Here is a 15,932-nt window from a genome sequence, read left to right as displayed (position 1 = left end):
TGGGATGTACAAAATTAAGACTTAGGGCAGGGATGGCATGGACTACCCTCTCCTGATGAGTAGCCCTTGAGTCAACCACTGGGCAAGAACAATAGTCAACTGGGGTCTAAGACCATGGCCTCCTTGACCCCTAAGGTGGCCTTGCTAGGTGTTCTGAAAATGGGGATCAAGGGAACCCTAGTGATTCTGTCCCTACTTTCCTTTGAGGACACATTGGAGGCAGGTGCTGGATACGAGTCTATAATAACAACCATTTGGAAGTTTCTCCACTCACAGATGTCAGTCCCCCATCCTCCAGACATATCTCATAGTGACTGAATCATGGGTCAGTGATAGCGTTGAGAGTGTGTGGGGGGGCAGCTGAGCCCATTGATCAAGGGCTAGGACATCCTCTCCACTAATCAGAAAGTTAATACTCTTCAATGAGGCGGTGGTGATTAATGAATCAATAGGTTGATCCTGTAATTGTGGAGTGGCAGTCTGGCTCTTTCCCTCTCTTTTAGTGGTATGGGCAGGTGGATCAGATGGGGTTGGTAGACCCCATACTTACTTAGGTTCCCTAATTCTACTCCCATACCTGACTCCTAAGCCCCATGATTATACAAGATAGTAAGCCTTTCTGTCCATCATGACTGAGTGGGCCTCTCCCTGGGGTCAGCCTCAGCCCTTTTCTCTGGTTTGTATCCCAGGTGACCTTGGCTGTTGCTTCCTCACCTCTCAGAGCATTAGTTTCCTCATCTGTAATGTGGGGAGAAACGCAGCTCATTGTGTTATTGTGCCTGAAATCATGTACTGCCCACTACACAGTAGGTGCTTAACAAACAGGAGTCTTTCCCTTGGTGGGAATCTTTGACCCTGAGCCCAGAGGAGATTGTAATGGGCTAGGGATGGTGGCATGTTGTTGGGCATTCCTGGCATCACTCAATCCTGTAAGACTCCAGTACCCAAGTGACCCCTAGAGGGAAATGGGGGCACACTGCCTTGCAAGGGGTCTGTATACCAGGCCTGCTGGACCCGAACGTGTATGTGTCAGGCTGGGTGTACAGGTGGCTGACTCAGCTGCTTCTGGGAGAGAACTGACCTTTGCCCCCTCCCACCCCTCTCCCAACTCTTGAACAGAGGGAGACATCGTGGAGTATCCAGAGGAGTCCCTCCTCCAAGACTTCACAGACAGCAGGTCAAGAGCCAAGGTTATTGCTCCCATCCTGTCCCCAGTGGAGAGAGATTTTTCCCCCACAGGTCTTGTCACTCCTCAGTTCTCCTCCAACATATTATGAAGCAGGGGATGAAAAGACTGGCTTTTGGAAGGTGAGGCTACAGGTCCCACAGGCTGGAAAATATATTCTGGCCTCCTGCCTGCATCTCCTCTCCCCCACCATGGACAGGCTAGAAAAGACAGAATGTCAACCCTGGTCCTAGGGGTCTTCCCAGGAATCTAGACCGAATGGTTCACTTCCTCAGGAGGCTACACCTGCTGTTGGGGTGCTGAAGGGTGAAGATGGGGTTCTGACTAGGCATCCTGTCCAGAGGTACCCTGAATCCAAGTGTGGGGGCTCCCCCCTGGGCTCCTTGGAGGTGGAGACATCATGTACTGTCTGAGTGTAATCTCAGCGATCTGCTGTGGGGTGGGGGGAGGAAAAAGGAAGAACCCCCTCCCTTCAACTCCCCTCCCCTTTCAGACCAGGATATAAGCCCCACATGAAACGCACTGAGCTGAGGAGGCTGCAGCCCCACCTGCAGCAGTCCAGCCCTTCGGACTCCTCTGGCCTTCCATCTCCTGACCACCCTGCCTCTGGAGCTGTCGCTGTGAGTGGCCTGGGACCCAGCAATGGTCTGGTCGGGGGATCCCAGGCTAGTTTGTGGGGAAACTGAGGCTAGCAAGGTGGAAACGGACTGAGTGGTGAGAAGCTGGTTTAGAAGGGGGTCAGTAGAAGTGGGAAGGAGAAAAGCCGGGGAGTCCCTGCTGCCAGCATAGTCTTTTTCCTCCATTTGCCCTTCTGGGTAAACATGGTGGAGGAAGGCAGGGCTTATGCCCTTTTAAAAGATGAGGAAACTGAGGCCAGAGATGGTGCAGTGCCTGAGAACACACAGCCAGCAGGTGGCTAAGCCTTGGTCGGGAACCAGCCCCAGACAGGTCGCTGAAGCTTGGACCAGATGGCAGCCTCAGACTCCCGCCTCAGGAGCAGTTGCTCTAGCTGAATCTAGTGCCCCTCTGCAGATGATGGCGGGGCGCAGATCGTGGCCCGCCATGGCCATAGTGCTGCTGGCCCTGCTTGTCTGCCTGGGGGAGCTGGTCGACGCCGACTCCAAACCCCAGCCTTCAGGTGAAAAAGCCTCATGGGAAAAGCACCACTTCTCGCTGAGCCACTATGCCAAGCTGGCCAATCGGTAGCGGTGAGCGAGTGCGCGGGGTGGGCGGGGCAGGGTCTATGACAGGGGCGTGATCACTCATGACCCCGCCCGTTTCTGGCCCCGCCCCACAGACTTGTGGATCCTAAACTCTTAGGATCTTTCCTCTCCAAACGGATCAGTGATCATGCGAATCGCCCAGTCAAGTAGCGGTAAAAGTGCCCCGCCACACGGCTGTCCCCTGGAGCGCGGCCTGATCCTTCTGCCACCCTAGCCCCGCCACCTACTACTTTCCCCCAGTCTCATCTACCCAGATCCGACGCCGAGCTTGGTTCCTTTCCTTTCTCTCCTGCAGGCCAGAGGAGCCGTTAACTGTGGTGAAGACCACCACGGCCCCCAGAGAGAGATATGCTAAGACACCGACCCCATTTCCATGTTTGCTCCTGACCCCGGAACCTGGATTCCTCTCCAGGCTTGCTGTGTCTGAGGAGTGTTGGGGGTGGGGTCCTCATTCCTTTTCTCGGTGTCCCTTCCCTTGGGGTGGAGGGCTATGAATGGTCCTTCCTTGTTCCCTAAATAAAGTGCAAATTTCTTTGAAATGGAAAGTGTGATTATCTATTTCCTTTACCTAATCCTTCCTGGAAGTGGCATCAGGTGGGAGTTGTAGGGTGGAGGGGAAGATAGAGCTGAGAGGGTAGAAGATGACGCCTAAGACAAAAGGAGCTGGAGGTCAGGGCTGGGGCAGAGTTCAGGCTGGGTCTCTCTCTGCTCGGACCTAAGAGAAAATGTTACCGCCCTGCAGGGGGAGTGAATGGCACCCAGACAAGGGTCCTCTGGCGCTCTAGGCAGGTGGGGTGGGGGCAGGTTGAAAGTTCTTCCAAAGGGTTAGGGAGGAGCAGGAAGAATTGCTGCTGGAGGGTGAAGGGTGTGGAAAGGAGCAAGCTAGGCAGACCAGCAGAGTAGCTGGGGACAGAGCTGCGCCATCCCCCAAAGAGGGAAGTGTCTGGAGAATGGGCTTGGCACCAACACCCCAGGTTACCCCAAGGAGATGTATCACTAACCCCGGGGGCTGTAGTGGCTAGGAGCGGAGATGGGACCCCAGCTGAGGCTGTGGAGGGAGAGTCATTTGTGGGGTGAGATGGGTGTGTGTGCTGGGGCAAGGGGTCACTTCCAAGACCCCCAATGCCTGGGCAGGAGCAGTGGGAGTGTGGAGGCTGCCCTTTTTCTCCGCTGCCGCCCTCCCCTTTCTGCATTCACACTCAGGAGATAAGTCACCAAGCATGGTGTTCTGGGGACAAGGTCATGAGAGGGATGCCCTCCTGAGGTGGCTCTGGGAGAGGAGCCTCAAGCTGGCTCTGCCATCGCTGGAGGAGAGGCCCCTGGTCAGACACCACCTGCCCTGGGGTCCCTGGGGCTCTAGCACCTTCCCTTCCCTGCACTTCCCTCTAGCCTCCTAGAAGGTAGGGTGGAAGGGGGAGAGGGAAGCAGGTGGAGGGCCTGGTCAGGTCGCAGGCCATGTAGACTCCAGTGCTCTAAGCCTTCGGCCTGGCCACTTCCCCTTCTGTAGATCCCTTTCTCATTTCATTCTGGAGATCAGTTTCAGGGTAGTGGCTACCTCCTCCTAGAAGCCTGCCCTGACTGCTTTGAAAGGTAGAGTTAGTTCTTTTCTCTGGTTTCCTCTTCCTAAAGCATTCCACTATCTGAGACCCATTTCCTGCCACTATTCCTCTGTCTTCTTTCCTCTACTCTAACCAACCCCTAAAACCACTCCATGCCATGGCTGCCTCAAGTTTTGGTTCATTTTGTGGTTGGAGGCATGGGACGATGTGAATCTGTGTTGGTGTCCATGGTTTTCTGTCTGTTGGTCTGCATGGAAGAGCTGTGGTCAGTTTGAGGCTTGTAGATGAGAACTCTGGTATAAATTATATAACCACGGACAATTTATGCCCAGCTTGACATGGGTTTGCCTCAAGTCCACTGTGGGGAGTGTTGAGAGGTGGTTAATCCATTGCTGATCAGATTTAACCAATATTAAGGGTCAGAGGGAAGCTTAGATGTAATATTGATGACGATAATATCAATAGCTACCCTTTCAAAAAAAAAAAACAAAAACACTTGCTCGGAATTCACTGGTGGTCCAGTTGTTAGTACTTGGCATTTTCACTGCAGGGGCCTAGGTTTGATCACTGGTCAGGAAACTAACATCCTACAAGCTGTGCAGCTTATCCAAAAAAAGAAACAAAAAGCACTTACTTATGTGCTAGACACTAGCTATTTGTTTTATATACATTATATTGCTAAGGTATTGATCTGATTTTAGTAATCGAGACAGAATTAAGAATGACTTAAACAAGAAAGTATTTTATTTTTCTTGTATAAAATGTGAGTAGTATCCAGGGAGCTGGCAGCTCTTCTCCACTGAGAATGTCCAACAGCCCAGTTTCCTATTCTGTGGCTTCCGTATGCCCTCATCTACATGAATGAAGATGGCTCACCTGGTCCACAATCACTGAAGCTGTATTTTAGCCACCAGGGAGGGAGGAAAGGAGAAAGAGCAGGTGTGCCGCTTACTATGCTGTGTAACAATTAAACCTAAAACTTAGTGACTTAACCGTTGTATTTCACTCATGATTTTGTGGGTCAGGATTGAGAAGGACCTGACTAGGCTGTTGTGACGCGGAGTGTCTCATGCAGTAACTGTCAGAAGCTGTCTGAGTCTGATACCCAAGAAGCCTCATTCATATGTCTGGTGGGTTCTGGTGGGTGTTAGCTGGGAGCTCATACTGACCCCTACACGTGTCATCTCCAGCCTGATGTCTTGGGGTGGTTGGACTTACAGAACAGTGGCTCCTAGAGCTAGTGGTCCAAGAGAACCAGGAGGTTGACTGCCTTGCTGTATTAGTTTGCTGGGGCTGCCATTACAAAGTCCCACAAACTGAGTGGTTTCACAACAGTTCTGGAGGCTGGAAGTCTGAAATCAAGGTGTTGGCAGGGTTTATTCCTTTGGAGATCTGTGAGCGAAGGAGGTGTGCCCGGCTTCCCTCTGTGGCTTCTAGATGGGGGTCTTTACCCCATGTCTCTTCACATCATCTTCCCTGTATGCCTGTCTGCTTCTGTGTCCAAATTTCTCTTTTTGGAATGACAATAGTCATGTTGGATTAGGAGCTCACTATACTGCAGTATAGTGAAGTAAAGTCACTCAGTCGTGTCCTACTCTTTGTGACCCCATGGACTGTAGCCTACCAGGCTCCTCTGTCTATGGGATTTTCCGGGCAGGAGTACTGGAATGGGTTGCCATTTCCTTCTCCAGGGGATCTTTCTGACCTAGGAATCGAACCCGGGTCTCCCGCATTGTAGGCAGACGCTTTACCATCTGAGCCACCAGGGAAGTACCTCACCTTAATGAATGACATCTGCAATGACGTTATTTCCAAGTAATGTCACATTTCTGAAGTACTGTGGGTTAGGATTTCAACACATGAATTGGAAAGCGAGGAGAGCAGAACACACTTTAATTCATAATAATTACCTTTTGTGACCTGGCCTCAGAAGTCATATAGCATCTTTTTTTCTTTAATTATTTAATTAATTTATTTGGCTGGGCTGAGTCTTAGTTGCAGCAAGCAGGATCTTTGATGTTCATTGCAGCATGCTGGGGGTTTCCCAGATGGAGCAGTCGTTAAGAATCCAACTGCCAATGCAAGAGCTATAGGAGATGCGATTTCTATCCTAGGGTTGGGAAATCCCCTAGAGAAGGAAATGGCAACCCACTCCAGTATTCTTGCAAGATAATTCCATGGACAGAGAAGACTGGAGGGCTACAGTTCATAAGGTTGCAAGCTGAGCATGCATGCAGCAGGCAGAATTTTTTTTTCTAGGTGTGGCATGTGGGAGCTTTAGTTGAAATGTTTTAGTTGGGGCATATGTGTTCTTTAGTTGGGGCATGCGAAGACTTAGTTGTAGCATGCGGGATCTGGTTCCCTGACCAGAAATCCAACTGCAATCCCTTGCATTGAGAGTGCTGAGTCTTAGCCACTGGATCACAAGGGAGTCCCTGGCCAGTTGTCTTCTGTATATTCCAGAATTTATATACATACTTAATTTTCTTAAATCCAACCAGGTAGAGCTCACTTACAAATCAACCTCAGCAATGTTCTCCAAATACACCTATTGAGACATACATATATGCAGGCAGACACAAGGAGAGATCTCATTGATCCATTTTCTAAACTTAGTCATGAAGCAGCTATCACAATATGACTCACTTGTTGTAAATAATAATTGGAAGAAGTTAAATTTAAAATAATTTTTTCTCTCCTCTTTTCATTTATTTTCTCAGTCTCAGAAATCAGAGATTATCTAGATAAGATACTTTATCCTGAGAGCTCAGGTCTCAGGGAGAGAAAAATCAGAGTCTTCTAGAAGGACTTACTCCCACAGGGTCAGAATTCTAGAGAGATATATTTCCCCCCTTCAATCTGGCTTTCTCTGCTGGTTGGGAATTAAGCAGGGGTAGGTTAAAGTTCAGCTAGCATTATGTACTTAATTGGCATCACTGAAGGTTCATAATTTTCATAGATAGCCCCTTACTTTCTTTTTAATGATTTGTAAAGTTGGTCAGCCTGTGTAACAAGAGTGTGTGTAACTCAGACCAACCTAAGTTGTGCCTTTTGCCTAGAGTAGCCATATCCTCTAAGTCATCTAAAAATGTGAAGCCAAGCAAAGGCTCATTATGGTGCTTAGAGAATGATTCAGGTGTCAAACCAGAATACTACTTAAAGGTTTTTTCAAATCTTTCATAATAGTCCAAAATGGATTTGTATGATCTTTGCTTGAACTGCTGAATCTCTGTCTAGTCTACAGTTTTGGGGGAAAGCTCTGGGATAAGTTTGAGCAATTTCTGGCTAATTCCTTGCATTCAGTGTGAGTTTGTGGTTCAAAATCCTTTAAGAGGTGTTTCCATTCTGCTTTCTTTCTTTATTCCCTTGCTTTCTGATGGCTCAGCAGGTAAAGAATCTGCTTGCAGTGTAGGAGACACAGGAGGTATGGGTTCGATCCCTGGGTTGGGAAGATCCCCTGGAGGAGACAATGGCAACCCACTCCAGTATTCTTGCCTGGAAAATCCCAAGGACAGAGGAACCAAAGGCGGTCTATGGAGTTGCAAATACTCAGACATGACTGAGCGACTAACACTTTGCTTTCAGAAAATAACTGATGTATTAACTGAAAACTTAGGCTCGTAGGTCAGGATGGTTAACTGGATTCCTTACTATATATATTAAATATAAATTCTGTAGCAAATCTCAATAGATTCTGACTTGGATTCCTTAACTAAGGAATTCTAATTTCCTTGGAAATTCCTTAACTAAGGTTCTAAGTTCTGCTTGGTCCAGAGTGTGTACACCAAGGATGGTTTATCTCTTGCTATAATAGGTTTCTTCTTAAAGGTAGCTATAATCACTTCCGATTTTTAAAAAAATCTTCCTTTACTAGAAAAGGGAAGAGGTGAAAGAATTGGAAGAGAAAAAGACAGTGTCTGGGACAGGCAATTCAGATAGAAGAGCATATGTGGGGGGAGCAGACGGAGAGGCAGAGCCAGAGGCAGAGTGCTAGCAACCTTTTCAAGTTCTGCTATAGTTTCAAGCAGTTAATTGTTGATTTCCTGCAAAGAAGTTACGCTATCATTTCTCTTTTAGGATCTTCTAGGTACCAATCAATGTAAGCATTCCATTCTGTCTATTTGATCCTAGGCCTTTTCTAACTGTGTGCACAAAAATTAGCGATTTTGGAATATCTGAAAACTCCGATTTGGCCATTTTAGGTTGAGATCTCCTTTAGTATGATTTGCCAATTAATTACATACTTGTAACTGTGAGTTTTGTATATACATAACTCTGGCTGGGGTGTTAGTTAGAGACTGGCTTTCTGATGCCCCTTGTTTCTGTGTTTGAGAGGCTCTATTTCCCATTTTAAAAACTGAATTTATTTGTCAGGGACAAAATTTGCTAGTGAAATTGTGTGATGGGCCAGCGTGCTGCTTGTGAGCGTAACTCCCGCAAGTGTCGCCCTAGCGTTGTTTCAGTCCTCTTGCATGTCTTAGCTGCTTCTTTTGGTGGCCTAAAACCAACATGGGTGCTCAGATCACTGACTGTCCAATTCTTGTTCGTGACCCTCAGTGAGCAAATATTTTAATTAATGAATGGGATTTCCCTATGGGACCACTGCATGGTATGAGGGCTCTGCCTCCACCACTCCTGTAAATTTCTCAGTCTCTTGAGAAAGCCATAACCGGCTGGAAGGAGTCTTATCCCTTTTCTTTGGGGCTTTCATGTAATATCTTCACTTTTATTCCAACAAATTCTATTAAGGCAGTCAAATGGAGGAAAACATCAGATCAGGCTCTTACCTCACCATCCAGCACAGACCACTCAGTTTCTTACAACTGAGCAAACCCTGGCATCCTTCCCACCCCACCTCACCAGTATCCTTCACTGGAGTGGGGCAGCTACCTGTCACTCAGTCGTGTCTGATTCTTTGGGACCCCATGGACTGTATAGCCCATAGAATTCTCTAGGCCAGAATACTGGAGTGAGTAGTCTTTCCCTTCTCTAAGGAAAGGCTGGGATCAAATCCAGGTCTCCTGAATAGCAGGCAGATTCTTTACTGGCTGAGCCACAAGGGAAGCCCAGGAATACTGGAGTGGGTAGCCTATCCCTTTTCCAGCGGATCTTCCTGAACCGGAAATTGAACCGGGGTCTCCCGCACTGCAGGAGGATTCTTTACCAACTGAGTTGTCAGGGGAGTCCTAGGTACCTGCTACGCACCGCTACATAAGACTCAGGATCATCAACAAGTATGGCAGACCCGAGAACCAGGAGTTCCGTTCAGTCCAGTTCAGTCGCTCAGTCGTGTCTGACTCTTTGTGACCCCATGAATCGCAGCAGGCCAGGCCTCCCTGTCCATCACCAACTCCTGGAGTTCACTCAGACTCACGTCCATCCAGTCAGTGATGCCATCCAGCCATCTCATCCTCTGTTGTCCCCTTCTCTTCCTGCCCCCAATCCCTCCCAGCATCAGAGTCTTTTCCAATGAGTCAGCTCTTCGCATGAGGTGGCCAAAGTACTGGAGCTTCAGCTTTAGCATCATTCCTTCCAAAGAAATCCCAGAGATGATCTCCTTCAGAATGGACTGGTTGGATCTCCTTGCAGTCCAAGGGACTCTCAAGAGTCTTCTCCAACACCACAGTTCAAAAGCATCAATTCTTCGGCGCTCTGCCTTCTTCACAGTCCAACTCTCACATCCATACATGACCACGGGAAAAACCATAGCCTTGACTAGACAGACCTTAGTCGGCAAAGTAATGTTTCTGCTTTTGAATATACTATCTAGGTTGGTCATAACTTTTCTTCCAAGGAGTAAGCGTCTTTTAATTTCATGGCTGCAGTCACCATCTGCAGTGATTTTGGAGCCCAAAATAATAAAGTCTGACACTATTTCCACTATTTCCCCATCTATTTGCCATGAAGTGATGGGACCAGATGCCATGATCTTCGTTTTCTGAATGTTGAGCTTTAAGCCAACTTTTTTGCTCTCCTCTTTCACTTTCATCAAGAGGCTTTTTAGCTCCTCTTCACTTTCTGCCATAAGGGTGGTGTCATCTGCATATCTGAGGTTATTGATATTTCTCCCGGCAATCTTGATTCCAGCTTGTGTTTCTTCCAGCCCAGCGTTTCTCATGATGTACTCTGCATAGAAGTTAAATAAGCAGGGTGACAATATACAGCCTTGACGTACTCCTTTTCCTATTTGGAACCAGTCTGTTGTTCCATGTCCAGTTCTAACTGTTGCTTCCTGACCTGCATACAGGTTTCTCAAGAGGCAGGTTAAGTGGTCGGGTATTCCCATCTCATTCAGAGACTTACCCAAATGGGTCTGGATTCTCCAAGGAGGCAGATGGGCACAAGGGACCTCTGCTGGTATGAGGGCTCTGGATCCTCACAGAGTTCAGGCAAAGTACAGAATTCCACTCTGGGTCCCTTCCTCATGGTTTCCATAACAGCTGACTTCTTGAAAAATGTAAATGTGAGTTCCATGAGTTAAGTTTTATTTGAGGCAGCATTTCAGATAGCTCTGAAAAACTGCTCCAAAGAAGTGAGTGTATGTGTGTTTGTGTGTGTGTGTGAGAGAGAAAGAAGGTCTATATACATGTGAATTTGGTGAAGGGGGAGTACAAACAGTCAAGCATGTGTTTTTTGACAAAAAGTTTCTGCTAGTCACAAAGGGCAGATGTTACCACAAAGGACTTTAGTGCTTTTCTAGATATGAGGAATTGGTCTCATAAAATCGGCTCCTGAAAATGTCTATCTGAAGAACTGTTCTGTCGGTTTTTCCCTGAGCACAGAGTGCCTCACTTCTGCTCTCCACCCTGAGCTCCTTTCAGGGGGTGTTGAAGATCAGCAGCCGCAGCAGTACATGATAATCCTTGTAGAGGTAGATAGCAAGTGCCAATTTGTAATTGACATCTGCCACTAGAATGTAAACTCCACGAGGGTATGGATTTTGCCTGTTTGTTTGCTGCTCGGTCCCTGGTGCTTAGAAGGATGTCTTGTTCATAGTAGGGACCTAAGAAGTGTTCATTGAGTGAGGACTGATTACTCTCGCTACATGGCCATGTACTGTGTGTAGACCCTTGGACATGAGGCCCCACCCGAGGGTGGAAGGTAAGGGGCTAGTGCTGCCCAGTGGATGGGATATCAGACAGAGGTCTTGTGTAGGGGAGGTGGGGAGGTGGGCAGGTGATGGGATATATGGAATTAAGACTCTAGGGATGAATGGCATGGGCTACCCTCTCCTGATGAGTAGCCCTTGAGCCCATTGGGCAAGAGCAATGGTCAACAGGGGTCCAAGTCCATAAGCCTCCTTGACCCCTAGGGTGGCCTTGCTAGGTGTTCCGAGAATAGGGATCAAGGGAACGTCAGTGTTTCTGTCCCCACTTCCCTTTGAGGACAAGTTGGAGGAAGGTGCTGATCCCAAGTCTACAATAACAGTTATTTGGAAGTTTCTCCTCTCTCAGATGTCAGTTCCCCACCATCCAGACAGGTCTCATAGCGACTGAATCAAGTGTCAGTGATGGTGGGTGTGTGAGTTGGGGGATAGCTGAGCCCACTGATCGATGGCTGAGACATCCTCTCCACCAATCAACAAGTTAATACACTCTTCAATGAGGGAGTGGTGATTAATGAGTCAATTGGCTGGCCCTATAATTGTGCAGTGGGAGTCTGGCTTCTGGCCCACCCTGAGGGACCTCTTCTGGTCCCATTTGCTTTCACTCTAATAGTAGAGGGGAAAATGATTTATTGAGAGGTTGAACCTGAATCTGGGTCTTTGCCCATGCCTTCTTAACTTCTGCCCTCTACCCTCAGACTCCACCCTCCCCAAGATGTCAGGGGGTTCCAGGGATGCCACAAATTCCCTGTGGGCATCTCACAGCTCATGTCATCACTCTCTGCCTTGGTCAGAATGCTACAAACACCCTGTCACCACCCTAGCTGGTGCTGCGGTATTAGCTCAGATGTCCCTGACCCCTTTAGCTTGCAGGCTCCTTGTCTAGGCCTTGATCCTGGGACTGTAGCTGTCCTCACCAGTTCTGTGGCCACCCTCTCCATCGCTATGGTGAGCACCTGTCTTTGTCTTCCCAAGGCCTCTGGAAGGGTGGAGTTCTTTCATTTCTGCTGTTTCCTCTCCAAACTGGACACAGGCTTGTTCCCATGTTTTTGTCTGTCCCTGTGTTGCGGGAACTACTCCAGTTGGGGCTGCACAGGGATGACGGAGTATCTCTGCCCTCAGATGAGGGCTCCCCAGTGAAACTGCTGCTCCTCTCACCACAGACAGGGAATCCCCAGGGATGTGACCTGGGATTTCTGGAGAACAGAGTTGGGCCTCACCCTCTAGACATGACGTCCTAAGAAAAAAAGATTTTTCTCCCCGCACTGAGGATAGGGTTCATGTCCCCTCATCCTCAGGGCATCTTCCACATCCATGCTCAGTGTGCCCACCTGGCCTTTCTTGGGACGTGTGGAGCCCAGAGGGCCCAACTAGCTGATAAGCAGCCATTTCCGGAGAGTACAGGTGACTGAACCCATAAAAAGGTGATTGAGAGAGCCGTGGGCTCCACTTCCAGAGCTCTAAAAATAACACCCATGGCCATCTGTCCTGAGGGTGGAAGGGCTGGCCCAGAACTAGGGGCCTGAACAAGAGGGTCCCTCCTGCTCTCATGGGCTGATGGGAAGTCTGCAAGCACTGGAGGATCCAGGCAGGGCAGAGAAAGGGAGCTGGAAATGTTCATTAGAGACTTCCTTGTAGCACTCTTTTTTCCTGTCGGAGGCAGGTGGGTCTGATGGGGTTGGTAGACTCCATACTTACTTAGCTTCCCTTCCCCTCCCTGCATGCCTGACTCCTAAGCCTCACGGTTGTCTGAGATAGTAAGGCTTTCTGTCCATCGTGATTGAGTGGGCCTCTCCCTGGGGTCAGCCTCAGCCCTTTTCTCTGGTTTGAATCCCGGGTGACCTTGGCTGTTGTTTCCTTACCTCTTAGAGCATTAGTTTCCTCATCTGTAATGTGGGGAGAAACGCAGCTCATTGTGTTATTGTGCCTGAAATCATGTACTGCCCACTACACAGTAGGTGCTTAACAAACAAGAGTCCTTTCCTTGGTGGGGATCTTTGACCCTGAGCCCAGTGGAGATTGTAATGGGCTAGGGATGGTGGCATGTTGTTGGGCATTCCTGGCATCACTCAGTCCTGTAAGACCCCAGTGCCCAAGTGACCCCTGGATGGAAATGGGGGCACACTGCCTTGCAAGGGGTCTGTATACCAGGCCTGCTGGACCTGAACATGTACGTGTCAGGCTGGGTGTACAGGTGGCTGACTCAGCTGCTTCTGGGGAGAGGACTGACCTTTGCCCCCTCCCACCCCTCTCCCAACTCTTGAACAGAGGGAGACATAGTGGAGTGTCCAGAGGGGTCCCTCCTCCAAGACTTCACAGACAGCAGGTCAAGAGCCAAGGTTATAGCTCGCGTTCTGCCTCCAGTAGCAAGAGGTTTTCCCCACAGTTCCTGTCAATGCATTATGGAGAAGAGGCTGAAAAGGTTGGCTTTTGGAAGGAGTGGTCGTAAGTCCCACAGGCTGGAAAATATGAATCTGGCCTCCTGCCTGCATCTCCTCTCCCCCACCATGGACAGGCTAGAAAAGACAGAATGTCAACCCTGGTCCTAGGGGTCTTCCCAGGAATCTAGACCGAATGGCTCACTTCCTCAGGAGGCTACACCTGCTGTTGGGGTGCTGAAGGGTGAAGATGGGGTTCTGACTAGGCATCCTGTCCAGAGGCACCCTGAGTACAAGTGTTGGGGGCTCCGCCTTGGCTCCTTGGAGGTGGAGACATCACTTACTGTCTGAATGTAAGCTCAGCGATCTGCCCCTGGGTGGAGTGAGGAAGGAGAGCCCTCCCCCCTCCAGTTCCCCTCCCCTTTCACACCAGGATATAAGCCCCACATGGAACGCACTGAGCTGAGGAGGCCACAGCCCCACCTGCAGCAGTCCAGCCCTTTGGACTCCTCTGGCCTTCCATCTCCTGACCACCCTGCCTCTGGAGCTGTCACTGTGAGTGGCCTGGGACCCAGTAATGGTCTGGTCGGGGGATCCCAGGCTAGTTTGTGGGAAAACTGAGGCTAGCAAGGTGGAAACGGACTGAGTGGTGAGAAGCTGGTTTAGAAGGGGGTCAGTGGAAGTGGGAAGGAGAAAAGCCGGGGAGTCCCTGCTGCCAGCATAGTCTTTTTCCTCCATTTGCCCTTCTGGGTAAACATGGTGGAGGCAGGCAGGGCGTATGCTCTTTTAAAAGATGAGGAAACTGAGGCCAGAGATGGTGCAGTGCCTGAGAACACACAGCCAGCAGGTGGCTAAGCCTTGGTCGGGAACCAGCCCCAGACAGGTCGCTGAAGCCTCGGCTAGATGGCAGCCTCAGCTTCCCGCTTCCGAGTAGATACTCGGACTGACTCTAGTGCCCCTCTGCAGATGATGGCGGGGCGCAGATCGCGGCCTGCGATGGCCACAGTGCTGCTGGCCCTGCTCGTCTGCCTGGGGGAGCTGGTCGACGCCTACCCCGCCAAACCCCAAGCTCCGGGAGAGCACGCCTCGCCAGATGAGCTGAACCGCTACTACACCTCGCTGCGCCACTACCTCAACCTGGTCACTCGGCAACGGTGAGAAGGTGTGCGGGGTGGGCGGGGCCTGGCGGCCACCAGGGGCGTGGCCAGACACGACCCCACCCATCTCTGGCTCCGCCCCGCAGGTTTGGGAAACGAGACTCCTCAGAAGCTCTTCTGTCTGTACTGCTCTTTCCAGATCGCGAGGACCCGCCGGTCAAGTCGCGGTAAAAGCGCCCCGCCGGACGGCTGTCCCATGGGGGGTGGCCTGGTCCTCCTTCCACCCTATTCCCGCCGCCTCGTACTTTTCCCCAATCTCGCCTACCCAGATCCGACCCCGGGCTTGGCTCCGTATGACTCCTTTCCTTTCCCTCCTACAGGCCAGAAGGAGCCTACCTGTGGTGAAGACCCCGACGGCCTCGAGAGAGAGACATGTGCTAAGACACCAACCCCATTTCCATGTTTGCTCCTGACCCCGGAGTCTGGATTCCTCTCAGGGCTTGCTGGCTCTGAAGTCCTTATTTGGGGTCCTTTTTTCCATTTCTCCCTGTCCCCGCCCCTGGGCTGGAGGGGCCGGATGTGGTCCTTCCTTGATCTCTAAATAAAGTGCAAATTTCACTGAACTGGAAATGGTTTCTACATCTTGTCTCTTGTCCTTCGTGGAGGTGGCATCCAGGTGGGAGTGGAGGGTGGAGGGGAGAAAGCTGAGAGGATAGAAGATGACGCCTGAGACCAAAGGAGCCCGAGGCCAGGGCTGGGGTGGAGTGAGGGGCCCTCTCTGCTCTGAACTAAGAGAAAACGCTACCCCCCAGTGTGAGGAGTGGATGGCACCCAGACAAGGGTCCTCTGGCGCTCTAGGCAGGTGGGGTGGGGGCAGGTTGAAAGTTCTTCCAAAGGGTTAGGGAGGAGCAGGAAGAATTGCTGCTGGAGGGTGAAGGGTGTGGAAAGGAGCAAGCTAGGCAGACCAGCAGAGTAGCTGGGGACAGAGCTGCGCCATCCCCCAAAGAGGGAAGTGTCTGGAGAATGGGCTTGGCACCAACACCCCAGGTTACCCCAAGGAGATATATCACTAACCCCGGGGGCTGTAGTGGCTAGGAGCGGAGATGGGACCCCAGCTGAGGCTGTGGAGGGAGAGTCATTTGTGGGGTGAGATGGGTGTGTGTGCTGGGGCAAGGGGTCACTTCCAATACCCCCAATGCCTGGGCAGGAGCAGTGGGAGTGTGGAGGCTGCCCTTTCTCTCTGCTGCCCTCTTCCCCTTTCTGAATTCACACTCAGGAGATAAGTCACCAAGCATGGTGTTCTGGGGACAAGGTCATGAGAGGGATGCCCTCCTGAGGTGGCTCTGGGAGAGGAGCCTCAAGCTGGCTCTGCCATCGCTGGAGG

The 15,932-nt window shown here is 50.3% G+C and overlaps 1 protein-coding gene across 2 annotated transcripts; it reads left to right on the top strand.

Moving 5' to 3' along the window:
• Positions 1-1,715: 1,715 nt before the first annotated feature.
• Positions 1,716-15,171, top strand: PYY (peptide YY). 2 transcript variants are annotated; one of them, XM_042256044.2, is made up of 4 exons: positions 1,716-1,806; positions 14,418-14,605; positions 14,695-14,775; positions 14,929-15,171. In XM_042256044.2, exons 2-4 carry the CDS (start codon positions 14,418-14,420, stop codon positions 14,951-14,953), a joined length of 294 nt encoding a protein of 97 aa, XP_042111978.2. In that variant the 5' UTR covers positions 1,716-1,806; the 3' UTR covers positions 14,954-15,171. The 2 variants fall into 2 exon arrangements, with proteins under 2 accessions (XP_042111978.2, XP_042111977.1); XM_042256043.1 differs by lacking the exon at positions 1,716-1,806 and adding an exon at positions 13,916-14,006.
• The last annotated feature ends 761 nt before the right edge of the window (positions 15,172-15,932 follow it).

Source organism: Ovis aries, chromosome 11 (assembly GCF_016772045.2).
Source record: "Ovis aries strain OAR_USU_Benz2616 breed Rambouillet chromosome 11, ARS-UI_Ramb_v3.0, whole genome shotgun sequence".
NCBI classification, from domain to species: Eukaryota; Metazoa; Chordata; class Mammalia; order Artiodactyla; family Bovidae; genus Ovis; species Ovis aries.
Note: the sequence above shows the minus strand (reverse complement) of the source record. Positions and strands in the feature narration are given on the sequence as shown.